The sequence below is a fragment of the Acomys russatus genome, chromosome X, assembly GCF_903995435.1.
Source record: "Acomys russatus chromosome X, mAcoRus1.1, whole genome shotgun sequence".
NCBI classification, from domain to species: domain Eukaryota; kingdom Metazoa; phylum Chordata; class Mammalia; order Rodentia; family Muridae; genus Acomys; species Acomys russatus.
This window is the reverse complement of record NC_067169.1, coordinates 98,066,028-98,089,106: the sequence shown is the minus strand read 5'-3', so window position 1 is coordinate 98,089,106 and position 23,079 is coordinate 98,066,028. Positions and strand designations below refer to the sequence as shown.

At 34.9% G+C, this 23,079-nt stretch overlaps 1 protein-coding gene across 3 annotated transcripts in view; it reads left to right on the top strand.

The window, feature by feature from the left end:
• Tenm1 (teneurin transmembrane protein 1) overlaps positions 1 to 23,079 on the top strand; it is an 873,613-nt gene that overhangs the window by 511,159 nt on the left and 339,375 nt on the right. For all 3 annotated transcript variants that reach the window (XM_051141408.1, XM_051141407.1, XM_051141405.1), the window contains one exon: positions 2,971 to 3,211. In XM_051141408.1, coding sequence (XP_050997365.1) covers positions 2,971 to 3,211 — 241 coding nt within the window. The remainder of the gene's footprint in view (positions 1 to 2,970; positions 3,212 to 23,079) is intronic.

Below are 23,079 nucleotides of genomic sequence, written 5' to 3'. Positions count from 1 at the left end.
TGTCTTTAATCCACTTGAACTTTAGTTTTGGGTAGTGTGATAAATTAGGGTCTATGTGCATTTTTCTACATGTAGATATCCAGTTAGACCAGCACCAATTGTTGAAGATGTTTTTTACTATTGTATGGTTTTGGATTCTTTGTCAAAAATCAAGTGTCCATAGGTGTGTGGGTTTATTTCTGGGTCTTCAATTTGATTCCACTGGTCAACCAGCCAATTTCTATGCCAGTACCATGCTGTTTTTATTACTGTTTCTCTATAGTACAGCTTGAGATCCAAGATGGAGATTCCTCTAGAAGATCTTTTATTGTACAGGATTGTTTTAGCTATTCTGGGTTTTGTTTTGTTTTGTTTTTCCACATGAAGACTTGATCTTTCAAGGTCTATAAAAATTTAGGTAGGTATTTTGATAAGGATTGCATTGAATCTGTAGATTGCTTTTGGTAAGATGGCCATTTTTACCATCCTCATCCACAAGCATGGGAGATCTTTCCGTCTTCTGATTTCTTCAATTTCTTCTTCATAGACTTGAAGCTTTTTTTTTTCATACAAGTCTTTCAGTTGCTTGGTTAAAGTTACACCAAGATATTTTATATTATTTATGGCTATTATGAAGGGCATAGCTTCCTTAATTTCTTTCTCAGTCCAATGTTCTTTGTATACAGGAGGGCTGCTGATTTTTTAAATTAATCTGTATCCAGGCACTTTGCACAAGGTGTTTATCAGCTGTAGATGTTCTCTGGTGGAACATTTCTCCTTTATGTTGCTTTTGTCTGAATATTTTATCATATCTAAAGGAAAATAAACAAAAGCATTGGGGGACTGAACAAGTCATTTCACCTCTCTGGGCCTGGGTTCCTCTTCCGAAGGAAAACTACAGAATCTTTGTGTCCTTCCCAGTTCTTAACATTTTCTGGTATAGTCAACAATCAGTCATCAGCATATTATCTTTGCCCCCATTTTATAGCAGCTAAATTAGACAAAAGGGATATTACGTTAAATATAATCTCCATAGTATAAGCAAAGGGTTCAAGTTTCAGCATAAAAGAAACTGAACTCCCAGCCAAGTTTGCCTTTCCTCCAAATTCTGTGCTCCTTTATAGCGTTATGCCACACACTAACTTGCATTTTGTGTTTTGAGAGTTATAGTTGTTTAAGAAGGAAGCAGACACATGAACATAAATGAAACATTTACAAAATGTACAAGATTCTGCATTTGTGAATGATAAGAAAGAAAAGATACTGTATTATAGTACCTGTACCAGGATACTAGCCAGAGAATCATATGTGAGTTCTGCCTACACATGGTTAAACTACTAATTTGTTTTGGTTCCTAGACAAACTTCCCAAGATTTCCTCCCTGGAAAATGAAAGACCCTCTCAGGTTCTTTGTGCCCCGGCACTTTATGCTTCCTTGGGTCCGAACCATGCAAAGCATGTTTCTGTCTGTGATTATGAGTATAAATACAAAAGTTAAAAATATTAATGAAATATCAAATACTAGTGATGCATTTTAGGGCTTATGGGTTTAGGGCTGAACATAGAGTACTGGGGTAATTTGGGGATTTTATGGATTGTTTAGAATATATAAGTAAAACCAAATATCCAGCAGAATCTGTTAATAAATTAATCACCATTCTTTACCCTGTCATTTGTACAATTTAGATATTCATACATTGACTTTATTTAAGAGGGAAAACACCTGTACTAGAAAATCCAGCCAAGAATTTGTCATACTCTTGCTCCTGGGATAGTAATGCTTTGTTTTGTTTTTAAAATGAAAGCCAAACCAGTGTCTTTAAAAATCATGTCTGAAGTGGAAGGATTGAAAGAAGTGATTTTTTTTTTTTTTTCTGAGCAGTCACCGCAAAGTAGGCCTCAGAACACACCAGCTGAGCCCAGTGTTAGGATAGGAATCGAAAGCCTCTGGCATTTTTCTGCTTTTCAACTCTGTCATTGGGGAGGTAGGACAAAGCCTTGCCATCTACAAAGTTTATCCAGAACGTGCTGGTGTTACAAGCAATAACTTGACATCTATTATGTTTCTCCTTTGCAAGAGGGGTGGCTATCTACTACAATAATGATTTCTTTTCAAGGGGCTTTAATTGGGGTATTTCTCCTGGGCCAGATTCTAACTAACTGTCTTGATATGTGCCTGCCTGGACAACAATGGGAAAATACCAAACAATAGCAGCATCAGAGTCTGAAGGCTGCTGTCTGATCTGGCCCCCTACAGACAAGCCAGAATAAAAACTTTCCCCTCTGCTGCTTAAGCTGCTGCTAACTAGTAGAGCTCCCAAAATGGTGTGGCAAAAGGCAAGGCGTGCAGACTTTTCTCTGCAGGGCCATGGAAATGCATATAGTAACCAGAAGAAAGTCCTCTTAGCCTGCCTTTTATAAGGCGCACTCAGAGGTGTTAGGCTAGTGAAGAGATTAGTTCCACACAGATGAGTTACACACTGGTGAGCTATTTTTCTGAAGTGTGGATTACTCCTGTGTAGGCAGGCTAGCATCCTTTCCTGAGTTAAGTCAGAAGGTAACCTTATATTTTTATTTGAAGTGCCGAATGATTTTCCTCACAAGGAATTTGTGCCTTTCACTAGTATTTTCTAAGATTTTGTTGTAACTAATGGAAATGAGTTCCCTTCTGTTCTGTAACCTTATATCTCCTTGATGATTTATTTGTTCAGTAGAAGAAACTGTGACAAATTCTGTGAGGCGGCCTCATTACTTGTAGCTGGTATGTTCCTGAGGAATTTACATGTAAATGCAACTGCGAATGTTTCACATTTCATAAGCTTGCTGAATGTGCTTTTGTAATTTTAGTGACATTTTTACAAGTACACTGAACTTCAAACTTTTCCCCCACCCCACAGGTTATATTATCTGAAAGCCTAGTAAGTCTGCCATGCTGTGTTTCCAAAGTAGAAGAATAAGTCTTATTTGCTGTTTTTCTTCTCTCCATTTTAGACATGCAAAGCAGCCCACACAACCAGTTCACCTTCAGGCCCCTCCCACCACCGCCACCTCCTCCGCATGCCTGCACCTGTGCTAGGAAGCCACCTCCTACAGTGGACTCACTTCAAAGAAGATCTATGACTACCCGCAGCCAGCCCAGCCCAGCTGCTCCTGCTCCTCCAACCAGCACACAGGATTCAGTTCATCTGCATAACAGCTGGGTCTTGAATAGCAACATACCACTGGAGACCAGGTACTTAAGCTATCATTAACCCCACTAAACTTGAATATTGACCGAGGATGACTCCACTGATTGCAGGAACTCATTCACCATAGTTATCTGCAGAGAAGCACAAAGAAGCACCGCTATACACAAGCAGGTGTATGGGTAAAAGGGCAGATCCCTTCACAGGCACACTGGGACAAATGATTCAGACCCACTCACAGACATGGACCAAAGCAGAAGCATGGGTAAAGATGAAATCTCAGATGTATAAATACCTCATTTTCAGACACACACCAAAAATGAAATGAAACAATCTTCTGTTCTGAGCAGTCACTGTAGCCTTGACATGAAAATCAAGAAATTACAAGGTTACAAAAAACAACAACAACAACAGCTGGAGGAATAGTGGTCATAGCCATGTTATTTATTTTAAAGTCATTTGAAAAGGAAGGTGACTTCTAATAGTTTAGAAAGGATTTGACTTATAGAGGGAAAGTACATATGTAACTTGAAAATTGTATTCTAGTAGCATGACTTTTTGAAAGGGATTAAGACACTGTTTCCTGTCGTGTCACATATTAAAGTTTCTAAATTCACTGCTTGAGGTTTTTTTTGTTTTTTTGTTTTTTTGTTTTTTTGTTTTTTGTTTTTTTTTTTTTTGTGTGTGTGTGTGAGTGAAGTTCTACTCCTCTACAGTTCTAGGTACTTTGAGTATGAAAACTTCAACCCTATGTAGGATTAATGGGTAAATAGGTCGCCATTTCTCATTATTCTTTCGTTTAAATATTACAGATTTTAGAGATGGCAGTATAGCTCAGTAACAGAGCACTTGCCTGGCATTCAGCAGACTTCCAAGTCAATCCTCACTACCACATACCCAAATGGTATTTTCTATTAGCATAGGAAAACATAAACTAGGAAGGCATAGCATTCTGTTGTCATATACCAGCAGTTCCTGTTGACTTCTTTATGTCTTAATCATTTTTGAAAGACAATTTTATGTAAACAATGTTCATATTATATCAGTCAATAAACAATGTCTGGCATGAACTTCTATCCTAATATCCTCTGGGAATCATAACAGAAAGGGAGTGACTAATAAACTCACTCACATTATGAGGTTTTCTCCTTAGTAGCATATTAAATTAGAGGGCATCAGCAAGTATCACCACCAACACACAAAGTGCTGTGGCCCAAATCCAGAAAACTATATCATTTCTCAATACTTGATTTAAAAGGTTTATAAGCCACCATTTACTGCTACCTTCCAATATAAAATACAGTGGTATTACACAGCACCTATGGTGAAGACAACAGATTTAGAATAGTACTAATGATAAGGTTTGTGTGCCATTCGTTTTATTGAGAATTTAATATAGGTGTATAATATATTTTGATAAATTCTACTCTTTATTTCCTCCCCATTGGTTTATCTATCCCCTTACCTCTTGTTCTCTTTAGTTTTATTGTAATTGAAGGGAGAAAATGTATAAAGTAAGAGAAGCAAGGAATAACTGAACTCCTCAGGAGTTGGAGAGATAGTTCTGCAGTTAAGAGAACTGTCAGCTCTTCCAGTAGAGCTAAATTCAACTCTCAGAATCTACATGGTTGTTCACAACCACCTAGCTCTAGTCTCATGAGATTTGACATCATCTTTGGCCCCACCTTGGGCACCAGGCATGCACATGAGACAGGACATACATATAAAACAAAACACCAATATACCTAAAGTAAAAGTATGAAATTAAAAATTTTAAAGAATAATGGAATTTTTAGGGTTTTCAAACAGAGGTATCTCCCTCATTTTCCTTTTGAGCCATCTGTGGGATTCTCATAGCTAAGGAAACAGTAGGGCAATATGGTTAACTAGCTGTTCTGTCAAGCAAACATAGTCCCTTCCTCTAGGAAGACAAATAACAGGAAATCTGGAAAGAGGGTGGAAATAGGTTCAAGCAAATTGAGAGAGAAAACTATTCCTATTTGAAATGTACATCTAGGCATGTTTGTACAAACTGCACCCACGGACCTTCTGTATCTGTGCAAGGAATGTATTAATTGGTCTCAGTTTCCTAAGATGTAGAGACAAACATAAGTTTTCATGTGATAATGAGGAGAGAGCCTTTTTAATCCATTTGGAAATATATGCAGCATCTGAAAAATGAAATGAAAAATACTTAGAAGCCTTACTGGCCTGATTAACTAGAGCTTTCCAAATTTATACTTGAAAAATATTCATTTCATGCTTGGTCAGTAAAGGGTAAAAATGAGTGCGTAGTAACCTATGCATGAGATGGATAATAAGACCTCTTAGAGCCTTAGCTTTCTCCTTTGTAAAAATAAATATAAAATACCTTCCAGCCCTAGAAACAAATACTTAGGCTCTGGCTTCCATCCCTAGCACACCCTCAAAATTGCCTACCATAATCATGTTAAAAAGAACAAACTAGTATAATATAATGTGCCTCATACTCTGTAAAACACTTTTCATTTGAAAGGTGACATTATCATCCCTACTAAGTGGTTGCCTGCCTCCATGAGGAAATTGACTAATAGCTTAAATATTCTATTCTATGTCAGACAACTAGTCGAAGATTCTTTTGAACCAAACTCTGCCACTTCCAATATGCCCAGGATTATATCTTATCTAAGTTTAGGGGCTCAGCAAATAAAATCCCTCTCTCACCTTCACTAAAGGAAACTCTAGTTTGCCCACACTGCTCTTGGAATATAAAGTCTAAGGCCCAATGCATCCTGAGTTATTAGCTTCTCTAGCTTGAAAGAGTAGAGGTCAGTTAGGTTTCCCTTAAAAACATACATTTTCAATTTGATATTAGTCCCCGGAAAATCTGGAAACACCAGTCAACACCAAAAGAAAGGGCAAAGTTTATAGACACATAGATCAGAGGCATTAAAAGACAGAGAAATACTTTGTGTTGTTACCTTGCCTTGCCCAATATCTTTTTCTTGCCATTGGCTCTTTCTTTTGTCTAGCACAGTATCTGCTTTCGCCTCACCACAGAATTCCGTATGTACCTCTTAAAACCTCTCACCTTACTCCTTCACCTGCTTTGTCTCCTTACTAGCTGTTTCACTTCGTTGTGGTACTAAGTTCCAAAACTTTAAAAGGGAATTTGATTAGCCCAGTTCATCTCTTATGTACCACACTTTAAAGATTTTAGCAAACCATGTCCATTATTCTCTCATTCCACCTAGACTAGGGGCAAGAAGAAAACCATTTGTTTAAAAAGAAATTATCATAATGAGTGAGTTAACCCAGAAGTACAAAGACTCACATGGTATACATTCACTTATAATTGGGCACTAGCTCAAAAGGCACATCCCACAAAAGTCTTCATTTACAAGGAGATTGGGATAGATGTGAGGACATCCTACTGAGATTCTATGTAAGAGAAATATAGGAGATGGAGAAATAGAAGGACCCAAAGGGACCTAGAAACCTACAAGAAGAACATCGTGATGGGTGGATCAGGGCCCAGGGGGCTCTGCTCAAACCACATGAACCAAGGACAATAAAATACTAAATATCGAACCCTTGCTTTGATCTACACAATGGACAGGACATTCTCCACAGTTATTGGAGAGAGGGGACTGACTTTGACATGAACTCTGGTGCCCCATATTTGACCACCTTCCCTTGGTGGGGAGGCCTGGTGGATCTGAAAGAAAGATTAAGCAGGCTACCAAGATGAGACTTGATAGCCTGTGACAATATAGTGGGGGAAGAGGTCCCCCTTGGTCATAGACCTAGGAGAGGGGAATAGTGTGGGTGTGGGAGGGAGGGAGGAACGGGAGGATACAAGTGATGGGATAACATTTGAGATGTAATCTGAGTCAATTAATAAAATTAAAAAAAAAAAAGTAGTAGTTTGCCTGCCACCAGCCAAGCATTTGACAAGCTCTCTTGATATTAAGACTGATGATTAGGAAAGAACTTGGAGCCTATCATATGTCTCTTAAATAGGAAGTCATCTTGATTCTTATCCCCAGAGCTATATGCTATGGCTAATCATGAGGTATCTCTTTTGTTTAACTATTATTTCTACTAATACTGTCTATACTAATATCATCCATTTTGATGGACACTTGACATTGCTTATACATATTAACAGCACTAGTAACTATGACTCTAAGCTTTGTTAATAAACTAAGGTTAGACCACATTTTATATATTCTATAAATGAAACCTCTTAAATTATATATTTGAAAAGTGGAGTCTTGTTAAACTAGGCTAAACCCTTGAACTATTCTAATTTGAATTTATCCTGCTAGAATATGGACTTGTAGATGAATTCTAATTGTACTTTGCAAAGCAGATATTTTTCTCTCATGCTAGTGTAAATATGCAAGATGGTGAGATCCTCCTTTTCATGTTAGTCATTGATAAAATGTATGTAGGACCAGAATATGGTCAGAGCTCTTCAGAATGTCACTGGAAAGCCTTCTGCAAGGCTATCTTTGCTATCAGGCAGCACACTATTTCTAATATACACCCCATATTTCTGCATCCTAACTAACATATACCACATGTCTCCATCTTATTCAGAGGTGTATCATGAAAGATCTTGCCAAATGTCTTGCTAATAGCTACATATACTATATCTACATTTCCTGATCTGCCAATCTAATAATAGCTCCCCCACAAATGGAAAGGAAGTATTTACATAACATGAATTGGTTTTATTTTCTTCTCACAGTTTCTATCCTTATCTAGTTTTTTACTAATCTTCAAAATCACTAAAAAAATATTTTGTTCTACCTTAATCCTATGATGTTTTGAACTTCACCCTAAGGAACCTATGTCTTTCTTGTCCATTTTAAAAACTAAAATCTATATTCACCATCTCTAGTTTTCTGCCACATTTTACCTATGCCAGAGTCCCTGAAATGGGTATGCAATCCAACCCACTGAAATTCTCTCTCCTCTGGTATAGACTATTAATGTTTTTAGAATAGTCAAATGCCTTTGTGTATGTATAACTTCTGGGTGTTCAGGCACGCGTGTGTGTGTGTGTGTGTGTGTGTATGTTTGTGTGTGTGTGTGTGTGTGTGTGTGTGTGTGTGTGTGTGTGTGTGTGTGTTTGTGTGTGCCAGAAGTCAAACTCAAGCATCATTTTTTAGGCGTCATCTACCTTGTTTTCTGAAACAATGTATTTCATTGGCCAGGAGTTTGCCAATTTACCTAGTCTACTGGCCAGCATACCCTAGGCATCTGCCTCTCTGCCTCCCTAAATGTGGGGTAACAAGTGCATACCAAATTGCTTGGCTTTTATTTTATTTATATATTTATTTATTAAATTTCATACAATATGTTTTGATCATATTTATTGCCCTCCCGTAATTCCTCCCATATCTTCTCCCTACCCAACTTTATCATCATTCTCATAAAATGAAAAAAAAAGCAAAAAGAAAACAAAATACACACACATGCATGCATACATGCACACACATATGGATTCTGTTTTGTGTTGCCCAATTACCCCTAAGCCACGAAGTCTGCCTTGAAGTATAGTTGACATCCTCAATATCAGTCCATAAAAGGAAACTGAGTTTGGTTCCACCAGCAGCTATCAATTGCAAATAGCTGTATTTTTCTTTTAAACATGAGTACTGAAGATGGAACTTAGGTCCTTGAATTTGTTTGGCAAGAACTTTATAACTGAGCTGTCTCCTCAGCCTCAAATGCTTTTAATGAACCATTTGCACTGTTTATGCTTTAATGTATATTTACTGATGCTTATTTGCAATATTATTAAGTATCTGGGTCATTTTTGCAAAGAATGCTGGAAATCAAGAAAGGCCTCCTTAATTTTTCATTCCAATAACAATTCCATATATCTTTTCTTCTTTGTTCTTCTTGCTCTACACATATTTTATTAAAAATGCTAACTAAACCTTGCTTTAATCCTTTTTTTCATATGGACACATGGCTCATTGTAGACTTTCTGATCCATTACATATAAGGTATATGTCCTTGTATGTGTTACTCAACATTACCATGTTCCAATTTTCTCATCTGTACAATAAGGATGACAGTAAAACCTATTTCATGAGGTTCATAAGGGTGTTGTTAGAATTAAATAAATTAAATTTGCAATGTGCTTAAAGCAGACATGAACTCAGGAAGCACTTGATAAATAGTAGTAATAATTTCACCAATAATAATAACACAAGGACAAATTCTCCTTTGTATTCCTTTTCAATTTCTTTCCTCATCCAATTAAAAGTGTTTTTCTCCTTATGCTTATGATCTCCCACAAGTAAACACATACATTATTGTATTGACTTTCTGGGCATGCTTTTACATAAAATATACACTTTCATTACTTCATTACCTTAGTCTAGTCCTTAGTGTCATACTCCCTTTTTGTATCTTTGTGTCACAAACCTGGGAGGCTTGGTAAGACTGCCTTGTGATCTCCAAAACAGCTTTAGGATAGCTTTCTTCTTCTGTCATTCAGAGAAACAATGCCCTAACTACCCCCTGCATTCAGAATTGTGCCCTGCCAGGAACTTTTCCTTCCTCAGCTAGGAGCCTTTTTAACCTCCTCTTCTAGCTCTTCTCTCGGTAGTGCCAGTACCAAAATAATTTTGGATGACCTATCTTTTTGAACCAAAGGATGGGCACCTTACCAAAGCCGGAGAGACATAATGATGGATTGGAGCATATGTGCTTCTACATCCCTAGACTAAGGCACTTATGTTGTCATTGGCCTAGATATATTACTAACTTCCATGAGCCTCAATTTCTCTAAGTGCTATATGGAGAAAATTACAGGCCTTACCTTGTAGGTTTGTCTCAAGAGCTGAATGTCAAAAATGTATGTAAAATATCTGCTTATAACCAGGGACATAGAAAGTATGAGCTAAATATTATCCTTTTCAATTCAGTTTAAGATCCTGACTGGAACCAGATGACAAGGAGAGAAATTCAGAGTCATTGCAGTTCAAAGATCCCCCATTAGCTTCAATCTGTTCTAAAAACATCAACTATTCACACATCTCTAAGTCTGTGGCTTACTGAGCACATCTTGCAGATTGAGCCATTCAATGAACACTTACTGATCCTGGTTCTCTGTGGATACTCCAAGGATCTCTGTATTCTAGAACCTTATAGTCTCCTATTAATCATAACAATATTAGCTAAAAGTGTAGCACTGCTGCATGTATTCTGTTCTTGGTCCTTATGCACACATTGCTTTATTGTTTCTATGAGCACCTGTGGGCTGGATACTTTTAAGTATCACCATCCTCAGTTCAGAAATGAAGAAATTGATAAACACAATTGATAAATCATTACTGTGAGAACATAACAAGTCCAGGTTAAGTTTTACTCCAGCCTATAGGTTTAGAAATGGCACATTACATTTTGTATTACTGCCTTTCTCTGATAAAGAAGGTAAAGCAATATGGGGAATAACAATTCCGTAATAATTTGTTACAAACTATGTGATCCCAAAGTCAAAATACTTGGGAGCAGTTGACCTAACAAAGGTAAGAACAGTGATGGCTGAGGAAGCACCAGCATAGATTAAAATGGGGAAACTGAAGCTTCTGTGAGTAAATAGCATAAAATCATTTTGTTTTCATATCAGAAGGTTTTAGGTGAAAATTGGAGGAAAAGAATTCTGGAAGGAACACATCACACTCATACACCTGTACATTCATCAGTCATCTATTTACGTTATAGTAGCTGCTATTCTTCATGTTATTCTTCCTCGTTTCTCTTAGTAGCCATTTGAACACATTTGACCAGATTGTCAGTTATGTAGGAAAATGTGTTCCTTCTGATACTAATAAAAGATAGTCATGATAGCAAAAGTATTGCTCAGTAATTTGAAATTTCAACACTATCACTTTTTTATTGCTGTGATAAGGCACCATAACCAAGGCCACTTATAAAACAAGGCATTAATTTGCACTTATGTTTTCAGATGGTTGAGCCCATATTATTCTTCTAAATAAAATTTCATCATTAAATTAAAAAACAGATAGTTATTAAGGAATTCCAAAGAAATGGCTTTTAAGCTATGAACAGGAAATAAAAATTTTAGACTGAAGTCCCTGATGTTAAACTGCTGCATTCGCTTTCTTTATTGAGGGACCTATACATAGGTATACTGTAGCATGTAATTTTTTGGTGATTTCTTCTGCTGCAGAAGTCTATTTACACTCTGTCAAATTAACCTCCACCTCAATGTCATCATATGGCTTTGACCCTTTGACATTTCGATAAGAAACTGTTAAGAGTAGATTGTAGAAGCCATTAGTTCTGGTGTTAAATTACATTTAATTTCTATAGTGTGGCTATGGGCACGTTGTGGAATTCTAAACCTCAGTTTTCTCATCTTAAAAATGGTTTCTTAGCACTCACATCAACTGCAACAAGGTTTATTTTAGGATTTATATATGACTTACACTCTTCTTTTAGTTTTTCAGAATCCCATGTTTGGTTTGACTTGGTTTGTTTCTTGCTTTGCTTTCTGTATGGTGCTCAACCCTATCCACACATTCTTTGAGTATATGTGTCCCAGCCAGACTTTAATATCTTATTCCTGTAGTGACATCAGAATTCTAACCCACAGCTCATAAATCACTGGACCATTGCCTTCAGCTTCTCAAATTCTCCATGCAGCTTCTCCTTTAAGGACAACTTTCATCAATGCTGTTTCCCTTAACTACGGTCTTTCATGCCTCTCAAGTCATTTTCCTAACTCAGCGTTTAGTCTTTTACTCATTAGAATATTCGGTCAAGTGCTAGTTCAAGACTACTGAAATTTGTTTGACCTGATCTTGGAATGGTAATTTATTTATTTCAGTTGATGGCTGTAGACATTAACATTGGTCTTTAACCAAAATCATTTCTACTTAAAGATTTTGTTGTGAATTTTTTAATGCTAGGAAGACCATGGCTTTAAGAAAAGAATGGTCACATCAGCTAATAAAGGCAAACCAGAATTATGTGAAGGACTTGTGCCTAGCCAGAAGAGTGGGGGAAAAGTCTATTCATCTTTTAAGCATATCCTAACAGATGGCTATACCTTGGTATGATGCTGACTTTATTTGCTTTAGGCCCATATGATACTTAATAATCCTGTATAGGATTCTTTTTTAAAAGAACAAAAACAACTAATAGACAAAACACAGGCTGGGAAAGATTGAAAGAAGAAAGTAAATCCATATGACTAATGATTGTTATCATAATTCTAGACCGAGTGTCTGTCTTTAGGTAAAGAAACATTTGGAAGAAATATTCATTAATGGTACTGACAGTATTATAAATATCTTTGAAGTAATACCTTTTACATATTAACCCATAAATATAAGCTATCTAGTGGTAATTATATTTTTGTATTATAAAGTAGTACTAAAGTCTACCTAAGATTTATAAGTAGCTTTTTTTCTTAGGATATTTGCAATAAAAAATAGATTTACAGACATAATTTTTCTCCAGTAATGACTAAAGGAGAAAAATCTTGGGATGTACATATTCAGTGCTCAAATTCAACAATACCTAATGTTTTAATCCTTGAGCAGCACTGGGGTTAGACAAATTTATTCTCAACCACAGATTTAAAGATGCATTTTAAGACAAGAAAATACTTCTGAGACTTAATCTATGAAATCTATGACCTATAAATCCCGTTTATTACAAATGAACAGGAATCAACCAATCTTTTTAGACTACAACAAATGATAAATATAAAATATTTTAAGTATAACTAAATGTAATTATGTTTTCTCAACAAAGTCTTTAGATACTGGGAACAAAGCTTCAGTAATAAAGAACAATACATTGGAAATCATTGTCACAAAAATCTGCAGTCATTTTGGTGATAGTATTTTAAGATTGCTTTTTAATAAAATATTCTGTTTCCATCTCAAAATAAAACCATAAGTAAATATAATTGGTTATTATTTTATAAGAAAGGAGAATTTCTCCTAAGATGAGAAGAAATCTAATTTTATATGGAGATTTATTTAGCACTCCAAATGTGAATGTAAACAGGTGTTTTAGGAAATTTAAAGAAGTGAACTGCTTTATGTAAACAACCAAAAATTAAAATGTAGAGAAATCACTGTCTCTGACTTTTTGCCTTCCTTCACCTTATATCTACATACCTTCCTACCATAGTCAACATTTAACCCAAAAATGCCTGATTTTCAGCAGGAGAGTCACTTTTAACATTTTCCATGGCAAAGTTATTAGATTAATTCTAATAAATATTTTCATTGTCATGTCAAGAAAATAGAAACTTGTCAGACATATTTTACTGAAAGTATAAAGTATATTTGAAGTGCTAGAACCTTGTTTCCTTTTGATTACTTTTTCTACAGAAGTGTGTGTGTGTGTGTGTGTGTGTGTGTGTGTGTGTGCGTGTGTGTAAAGGTGTGTGTTTGTGTCTGTGTATGTATTAAAGACATCTACTGGAGAGACCAGCTGGTTCTTTATTAATTCATAACACAAAAATATTGGTGTTCTAAAAGCAAAAGATAAAATCAGGTTAAGTCTTCAATTTTTTGAACTATCTTTGCAAGAACTGTGAAAGCTCGATACTGAGTATTTCATTTAAGAAATGGAAAGCTCAAAAAGAATTGCACCCTTTGGCAAACAGATAGGCAAATAAACAGTAACATCTGTTTTTCCATTCTATTAAAAATACAGCTTTTGTGTGAGGGTATAAGAACATGCATAACAAAAGTACTTTAAATGAAAAGCAGTTCATTATAAGTACTATGATAGATTAAAGGCAGTGTAGATGCCTTTCAACAAATTTCATCAAGTAATTATTGTTTTTCTATTATGTTCCAGTTGCTTGGATTACAATAAAAAACAAAATTTATGAAAACCCTACCTTCAATGATCTTATATTCTTGTTGGGAGTACACTCCTTTCTCTTAGAGAAGTGGGGAGAGTTCTTAATCTCAATCCATTGGACATTAGAATTCAGCATAAAAAAATATAGAGGAATAACACATTCAGACCATAACAAAATGCCTACCTCAGCATTCATATGAAAACTTATCTGTGTTTTTATAGCATTTCGTGCAAGTAGCAACACATGCCTTTAATCCTAGACCTTCAGAGGCAGAGGCAGGATTACAATAAAAAACAAAATTTATAAAAACCCTACATTCAATGATCTTATATTCTTGTTGGGAGTACACTCATTTCTCTTAGAGAAGTGAATAATAACATAAGACCTGTAGACTAACTAGATGTGATCTGGAAGAAGAAATATAAGCTTCTGTGAGCTATATATCCTCTGTGAGCTAGAGGATAGCCTAGTTAACATAGCAAGTTCCAGGTCACTGAAGACTACATAGTCAGACCATGGTTCAACCTCCACACTAAAAATATTTTCAGGGTACATGGAAAATAGAATAACTGAGAGTAAATAATAGAATGTATGTCAAATCAGGAAGAGGGGTTGATAGAAACATTTAACAGTTTTATTCTGAAAATATTAGGACACTTGTATAGGATATCCAGTTTTTTCATTTAACTAGTAAATGAAAATATTAATCTAGGTCTATAAAAACGAAAAGGATCTGTCTCTACTGTCACTTTAGTTTTTCAGTCTCTGTGTGTACCTGTGAATATGCCTGTCCAAGTGTATACACACATAGTGGGGTGTGTGTGTGTGTGTGTGTGTGTGTGTGTGTGCATGTGTGTGTGTGTGTGTGTGTGTGTGTAAGATCATCATAGGATCAGGTCTTCACTTTCCATGTATGTAAAGGGGGCATAGGTTCAGGACTTCATTTCCCCCCTTGTATCTTTTTGTTGTTTGTTAGTACATATGCCAAGCTATTTGGCCAGCAAGCTTTCATGAATTTTCTTGTATCCACCTCCCAACTTGCTGTAATGTCCATCGTGGTTATGTGGGTTCTTGGCTTTGAACTCATCCACTCACTAGGCCACTAGGTATATAATGAATCTAGTTTAAACCTAAGTGTTTCTGGGTTAGCATATACTTGTAGTTTTAGAACCCAGGAAGTGGAGGCAAGAAGATTTCAATGAGTTGAGGTCAACATTTTGTTCACAAATAATGAGTTCCAAATCACTCTCTGTTATATACAGAGTGAAAGTGACTCTGTCTCAATTTAAGAATACAAGCAACAACCACAATCCTGCACAACAAAATCTCAGAAAACAAACAGGCGAAATGTGTATACTGTCTGATTCTAGAGCTCACTTTGGATAGGCATAGGTAATTAAAGGTTTCACTGATAGACCTAATAATTAATGTCTGTGAATCAGGCAAGAAATCTTGGATTAATTAAAATAGTTTAATGCAAGAATGAGGAGAGTAAATTCTGGAGATACTGAAATAGCAGTCTAAAGAAAAAGACAAAAATACTAAAAAGTAATCATCTAAGAGTCTAGAAAGAAAAGGAGAATTTTTCAAGGCAGTGTTAATCATAATTTTTAAATATTACAAATGAGTCAAATAAAATATGGATAAGAAGAGACCTTTGAATTTGATCTTTAAAAGTTTAAAGCAGCCATAGTTTTAAGCAACTAAGTTTTAGGAAAAAGGTGGGTGTGAAGCCACACAGATTTAGTTTTGAGGAAGTAATAAGAGAGAAGAATATGGAGACAACAGATAAACTATTGTTTTAAGAGGTATGGTAGATTGAAACAAAGGTGAATCAAGGTAACTCATTCATATACAACAAAGTGGAAAATAAAAGAATTGCATTCTATAAGTAGGTATTCAGTAGTCAGGATAACTATATAATTGAGAGGTAGCAATTGGCATATCAGGTCAGAGAGTAAGAACATGGAAAAGTACAGACATGCCCAAGTATTTCTAGAGGAAACATCATGATTCCACGCAACAGTTCAGGCTTCTGACTCTCTAAGTAGGATCATGTAGTGATGACTCAGTCTGAGGATCCCTCTATTGCCCATCTATAAAATGGTTGCTTTTGTCGGTATCATGACAGAAGGAGGTATTATAATAACCCACCCTTACTGAAAATTGGCTGTCAAACTTAAATCATTTATTCCCAAAGGCAAGCAGCTACCTTGCCAAGTCATGAGTATAAGTCATATTTCTTTCCTCCATCTGACATACATACACAGAACTCTAGGCAGTCCCTTATTACTGACAAAAATACTCAATAGTGACATATGTACACCTCGGGGCTTACATTGATAAAACAGCTGCTAACTTATGACTACTTCTAATTCGTCTATGAAATTATCAACTACAACATATTAGCCCCCTTAGAAAATTTAATTTCTTTTGGCATAAAATATTCACAATCTTCTGTTTCTCCAAAATTCAATTAAAATAATTGTCTTTCATGTATGACAGTCCAATCTTTCAAATTTTGTCATCTACTGTAGTGAACTGTGTCAAGAACCTAGGTAAGTTCACAGGAACACATTACTGGCTGCCTTTCAACAGTCAAAACCTTGGATTTTAAATAATGTATTATAGATTATAAATATATATAAATATATGTCTATTTTTATATATGTGTGTATAAAAATATGTGTGCATACATATGTGTGTATGCACATATAGGCAAGCAAGCATATATGTGTTAGTAGTTTTTAATTTTTCAAAATACTTTCACATGGTATCTTATCTCAGACTGCACAACCGTGGAAATGCAATTTGATAGGAAGCAGTATCAGTTTAAATGCAAGCAACAGAGATGTGAGGACATTTTAGTAAACAGATTCTATGGCAGTTAGAGTAAAAATTCGAACCAGGATGCAAGTCTTTAAAAAACCAACACAATAATATTTGCATATGACCATGTCTCTGCTACATGGAGAACTCCAAACTATCATCTTTTGTCTATTGGTGATCTGTCTTATGGCTTAGCTAATCTTCCCTGCCTAAAAAAATAAAAGCTAGTTTCTATTCTAGTCATGTAAAAATTTTGATGAGCCTAAATGCTCAGAAAATGGAGGGCTTCTAGGTAATTGGATTTAGTGGTGAGCTTAAGGTTAAATAGAACTTTTCAAAAAAAATTGTCATTCTTACTGAAAACTATTCTTAAACATAAATCCACTTTCCTTTTAATCCAAATGATAATAATTTAATCTTTCACAGTTTTATCAGAATTTTCATTTTAGACCTCAATATTTATTATAAACAGAAAATATATTGTAGAGTGAGTAAAATGTCTAGTGGTACAAGGATATTTATTTTTCAAATTATAATGGCCGCCTGTGGGTAGTGGAAAGGTACAAGAATCAGAGTTAGAAATCTTGAGCCAAAATCCAATTCTGCCACTAAATAAGGATATGTCGTTGATGACTTTCCTTTCTTCAACACAACCTCATTTTCTTCAACTGTCAGATGAGGGACTAAGGCTAAATATTTAAGATCATTTATGGTTTGCAGTTTCTGTCACTCTGTGGCTTATCTTCCTGTGACTTGCTCCTCTATTGAAAGAATTCTGATAATTTAAGGTTTCTAACAAGTTGAATTATAATTAATTGGAAGTCTGGTAATTCTATGTGACATTCTTATATATAGGAGATGAATTTAAGTTGTATTACTGCAATACCTTCAGAATTTCTAATAGGCAAGAGGAAATTATGAAGATGCTAGATGTGTCAGGAGGGAGTGGTGATGGCAGTCAAGTATAGTTAAGTAAGCACTACTAGGTCATGGCTAGCCTAAAAGATGAACGCTCAGTCAATTTTTGTTCAATAACTTTTAATTATTCTCTCTCTCTCTCTCTCTCTCTCTCTCTCTCTCTCTCTCTCTCTCTCTCTCTCTCTCTCTCTCTGTGTGTGTGTGTGTGTGTGTGTGTGTGTGTGTGTGTGTGTGTGCATGTACACACTCACGGGTGCATGTTTTAAAACACAAACCTTTTCATGGACATAGGATTTAAATCACTTTATATAGAAAATTTCTCACATAGCCCAACAATTTGAAGCTGGCCTAGAATTTCAATGTCTTTCCTCATACTTTTATTTTATGTCTAATTGTGAAGTAAATAGAACAGTATTTCTTACAGTCTGGCTTATATTCAAGTACTAACCAGCCATTTTGCGCTGCATTATATGAGCCTTTGGTGGAAGGTTTTTTTTCAAGTGTTGACAATGATGCATAGAAAAGAAATCCAGATTTCTCATTCTATTTAGTGTATAGGTTGTAACAGTGCATGGAATCACGGTTCTCTTGACATTGACCTTCTCTTATTTGTGTCTCTGCGCTGTATTGGAGTGGTAAATGTGAACCAATGCTTCCCTTTCTCTTCTATAATTCACCCAGCAAGGATGGACAATTTCAGAGAAAAGGCCTGATTTTTCAAAAATTATCCTGTGCTCAAGAGGAATTGTACTTATTGAGCTTTAAATCACAGCACAGAGCTCCATTTGACTGTTCCTTAGGTTTTCAAATTCTGGGGGAAGTTAATGTTGTTGGAATGGATGTGATTATTATATATTCCACATGTTTTAATCAGCAGTTGAAGATTTGGATTTATGCTTTGTGACAAGTTCATGAAAGCTACAATTTGAAAAGCAATTTTAAAAATTGAAGTAGCAAATGTCTTCTATTTTCCATAACTTACAAAGATTTCCTTGTTTGGTCAGCAAGGGTAAACATGTAAGGCAATTATGAATGAGTTTTATATGGTTGTACATGCTCTCTAGCCCTAAAGTTCAGGGTATTAGTTTGAATAGTAGAGGAATCACATGTGAAAATAGTCTCAAGTAGTGATAACTGTGGGATTTGAGAAGATAAATTCATGAATGTCTGACAAGAAAATATTTCCCTGGAACACTTTCAAGAACACCCAATTCCCTCTCATAGAGTTAGTGATACTTAAACTACATGTTCTAATCAAATGAATGTTTTTATGCCATATTATGTCAACAGTTCCATTGACATTTTAAGGTGAATAATTCATTGGTGTATATATCTTGAGAAGACAACTGGCCGGTATAAGATTGTTGCAGCTTCTCCCACTGTTTGTAGATAATAAGAAACATCATTCCCCTAATTGTGACAAAATAAAATATTCTCCAAACGTTGCCACATGTCCCTTCTTATGACAAAATTAATCCACAGGTGAAAACACTTCCAACCTCACTTAAGAAATACTTTTCCATCATTATTTCCTGGACTATTTTCAACATGTGTAAGGCAGAATCTGTCATTGCTCATTCTTTAAACAAGCCTTCTTTTGAGTCTTCTATCTTTTGCAAAGCTCCTATTGGAAGATTTACATAGTCTCTAATCTGTAGTGTGACTCACATGACAAACATGTATTTAGCTCTGAACCTCCCCCAAGGTTTCCTTTTAATACACTGACAACTCTTTATACAGCTTTATCTCCAATTACCTTGTCACGACTCTCATTTTCGTGTGTGTTTATGAGAGAGTTTTAAGTTAAAGGAGTATATTTTGGTACATTAGATGTATACACATTTTATACTATCTAATTAGTCTGTGTTCTGGGAACACAGAAGATGGCAGATTATAGTGTATTGCCACTGACTATCATATTAGATACATAACAAATGAGTCCCGAGTCCTAAACCAAAACCAAAACAACCCCTTTTTTTTGCAAATGTAACCATTTTGTCTATTTATCATCTGTCTATCTGTCTGTCTACCTCCCCCACCAATCCATCACCTACTTATATATAAGATTTCCTTTCTTTTCACCTACATGCTTCATTCTCTCCATATTCACTCTTTATTCTTTCTCTTCCACCTTGCATAAGCTCTATACTACTTCTGGGAATCTATCACTTCTGCTATTTTTCTATGCTAAATGATTTAAAAGGTATAGAAGCCTGGAAAAGCGACATATTTGTTTAGATACACTAAATGTAGAATGTCCAGAAACAGAGGGCATTGGGGACAATAGCAATGGTAAAGCTGACAGGTTCACAAAGAATAGATCATGAGGTGTCATATAAAAGTAGCACACATTCATGCTAAAAGTACAAAGAAGACAGATAACCATGAAGAAAAATGAGGACAAATTAAATCACCAGAATACCATTACTATGATGATTTACATGTTAACTTCTGAATCAGATATCTTCGGAGTAAAAATATGAGGTGTGGTTAAAGAATGGGAGAGGATAATATACATGCATGTGTATATATAGCATGAGTCCCATATCCCACATATTACTATCTGTACATACATATTTTGTGTAATGCATACATGAATGGATATATATATTATATGGTTATCTTCCACCATGAAAACTGTTATTAATTAAAATTTTTATGACAACTAAGAATAAAAATTGTTTAATTTAAATAAAAATAAAGAAAAAAGAATTTTTAAAGATACTGAATACTATTTCACAGTGAAACAAATATGTGTATAGAGAATTCTAATGAAAGCTAGAATTACCCCCATCATTGTCTTTGTTGGAATGCATAACTATTGTATCTCTCTCTATATAGTTTCATTTCAAATTTCACTCTACATGAGATTTCTTTCTTTTTTTTTTCCTCCATTAGTATGACCCTTTTATTGGCTCAGCCTAATCTTATATGTTGAATTCTCCAGCTTCCATTTGTTCTTCTGAGTATAGATTTCAGAGAAACAAAGTGAAATTGCCTCTGGATTTGTACTTTTATTCTAGTTCCACTAATTAAAGTTATAGGCCATTATGAATAAAGGATTTAGGTGGGAAATGTATATATATAGATATCTTGTTAACAACTGAGAGATAATCAGATTCCCCAATACACTTATGCAATTGTTAGTTATTTATACTTTCTGTGATTCTGCAACATTCTATAACATAAGTGAATATATCCTTTCAACTTTCGGGTCTTCTTGGTTTTTTAGTTTTTCTTTGTTTGTTTGTTTGTATAGCCAGTGGATGAGCAGAGACATTGATGATCCAGGGTGGTAAGTTTTTAGGGGCCAAATCTTGAATGTAACTCTGGCTTGCACTTCATAGTTTATTAACCAGAACTCAGTCACATGACTACATTTAAGTGATCTAATACATGGTCAATATATTGTATGTATGTTCATAAGAATAGTGGAGGCATGTTAATTGAGGGGCGTAGAGTCTTTTCCCCAGGCTACCACTTTGATTCTGAAGTTGATATTTCAGATGCTAAAACCTATTGTTAGCTTGCTTCCAGTGATATGTTATGTTGGATAAGCTAGGGGACTAATGTAGGTGGATTTTTTTTTTTTTATTTTACAGCATTATAAAACTCTTCACCTTTAATAGCCGTGTATGAGTAAGACTTTCAAAAATGAAGGATGATATGTGGCAGAGGGTGATCAGCATCCCTTAAAATTTGCATTAGAATAATAATCTAGATTCTCAACCTGAGACATTAAATGAGAAATGCTTAAGCTCTTTACTTCTTATAATCCTTTGTAATTAATTGGAAACATTGTTTCCTTAAAATAAGATGCCTTTGTTAATGTAGATTACAATTCAATAAAAATAAATGATACAGAAAAGTATGCTGTGTCAACTGGCTCATAAAACAAATGAGAAAAATACATGTCTGTAGAAAATGAGGATGAGCAAAAAGGTAATCAGAGTATGTAATAGGGCTTGATAACCCCTCCTTTAACTGTAATGAAAGAAAGAATCAAACACAAACCTAAGTAATGGCAATCCTATAAAATTGGCAGATTACTCTAAATATGAAAATTAGGAACTATCTTCTTTGCCTTTTGTGAAAAAGGATGCAAAGGTTTATTTATAAAACTAAAAAAAAATTCAATGATCTGAAAATGTGAAGTCTTATTTAATTTGAAAGGTAAACTCAGAGTTTTCTGTGGCCACATGTTTGTTCCTGTTTCAAGCATTTCCAGACAAGGAATGTCCTACTAAAAACCATTAAGTAGTCTTTAATTTTCCCCTCATGATTAAGATGTATAAACTTTAAAGAACACCGATAACCTTTCTTGCCAACTATTTCTAATTTTTATCAAATTTGAAATGATTATATCCTCTAAATAATGTGTCAAGAACCAACTTACTGTTAAATATAAAGTTAATTAAAATCTACTAAGCTTACTTATATAAATGTTTTATATATTGACCTGAGCCCTTTATCCAATATTTGCATTAATAAAAATATTTATTTCATATTTACTTTTCAGTTGGAGTATGTTTAATACATTTTATCTTATGTATATCAATGTTCTGCCTACATGTATATATGTGTACCTCTTGCATGCCTGGTGCCCATAAGGTCATAAGAAGGCATTGGATCCCTTGGAACTAGCATTACTGACAATTATAAGCCATCTTGTTGCGTTTGTGAACCAAATTCCAGACCTGTGCAAAAACTAGTGCCCTTAGTCACTGTGCAATCTCTCCAGCCTCTCAACATTGTTTTAAATAAAAATTAGATATACAAAGCATAGTTATAACTTCAAGAATTTAATATTTACTAGAAAAAAATCCCTAATATGAAGTCTGTACATATTTGTTTAAGGTATATGAGGTTTGAGAAAAGCAACTTGGTCAAATATTATAGAATTCACAATATTTTTTTCTTTTCTGTATCTATACTAGCACCCCTGTCCCATTTTACCTCTAAATATCCTGTATCAGAAATGTTTGACTGATATGGAAAAGTCTGATATACTATTACTTGACATTCTCTAATATCACTCACATTCTAAACAAAAGGGAAAAGACAATAGTTTTATTTTTCTTATATTTTTCAATATGTACTCCTTCATAATACAATTTTCTCTTTTCTACAATTTTGGTTTGATAGAACTATTGGTATTAGAACATTCAGTTAAGTAGCTTGCATACATAAACATTCATCTTTGAAAGAAGAAATAAAAGATGACCATGTGCATTAAAATTTAATTGCCTGACAAGGGTTGAGACATGCACTAATCTAAAGGTATAACAATAAGTCATTACAAGTAGTTTT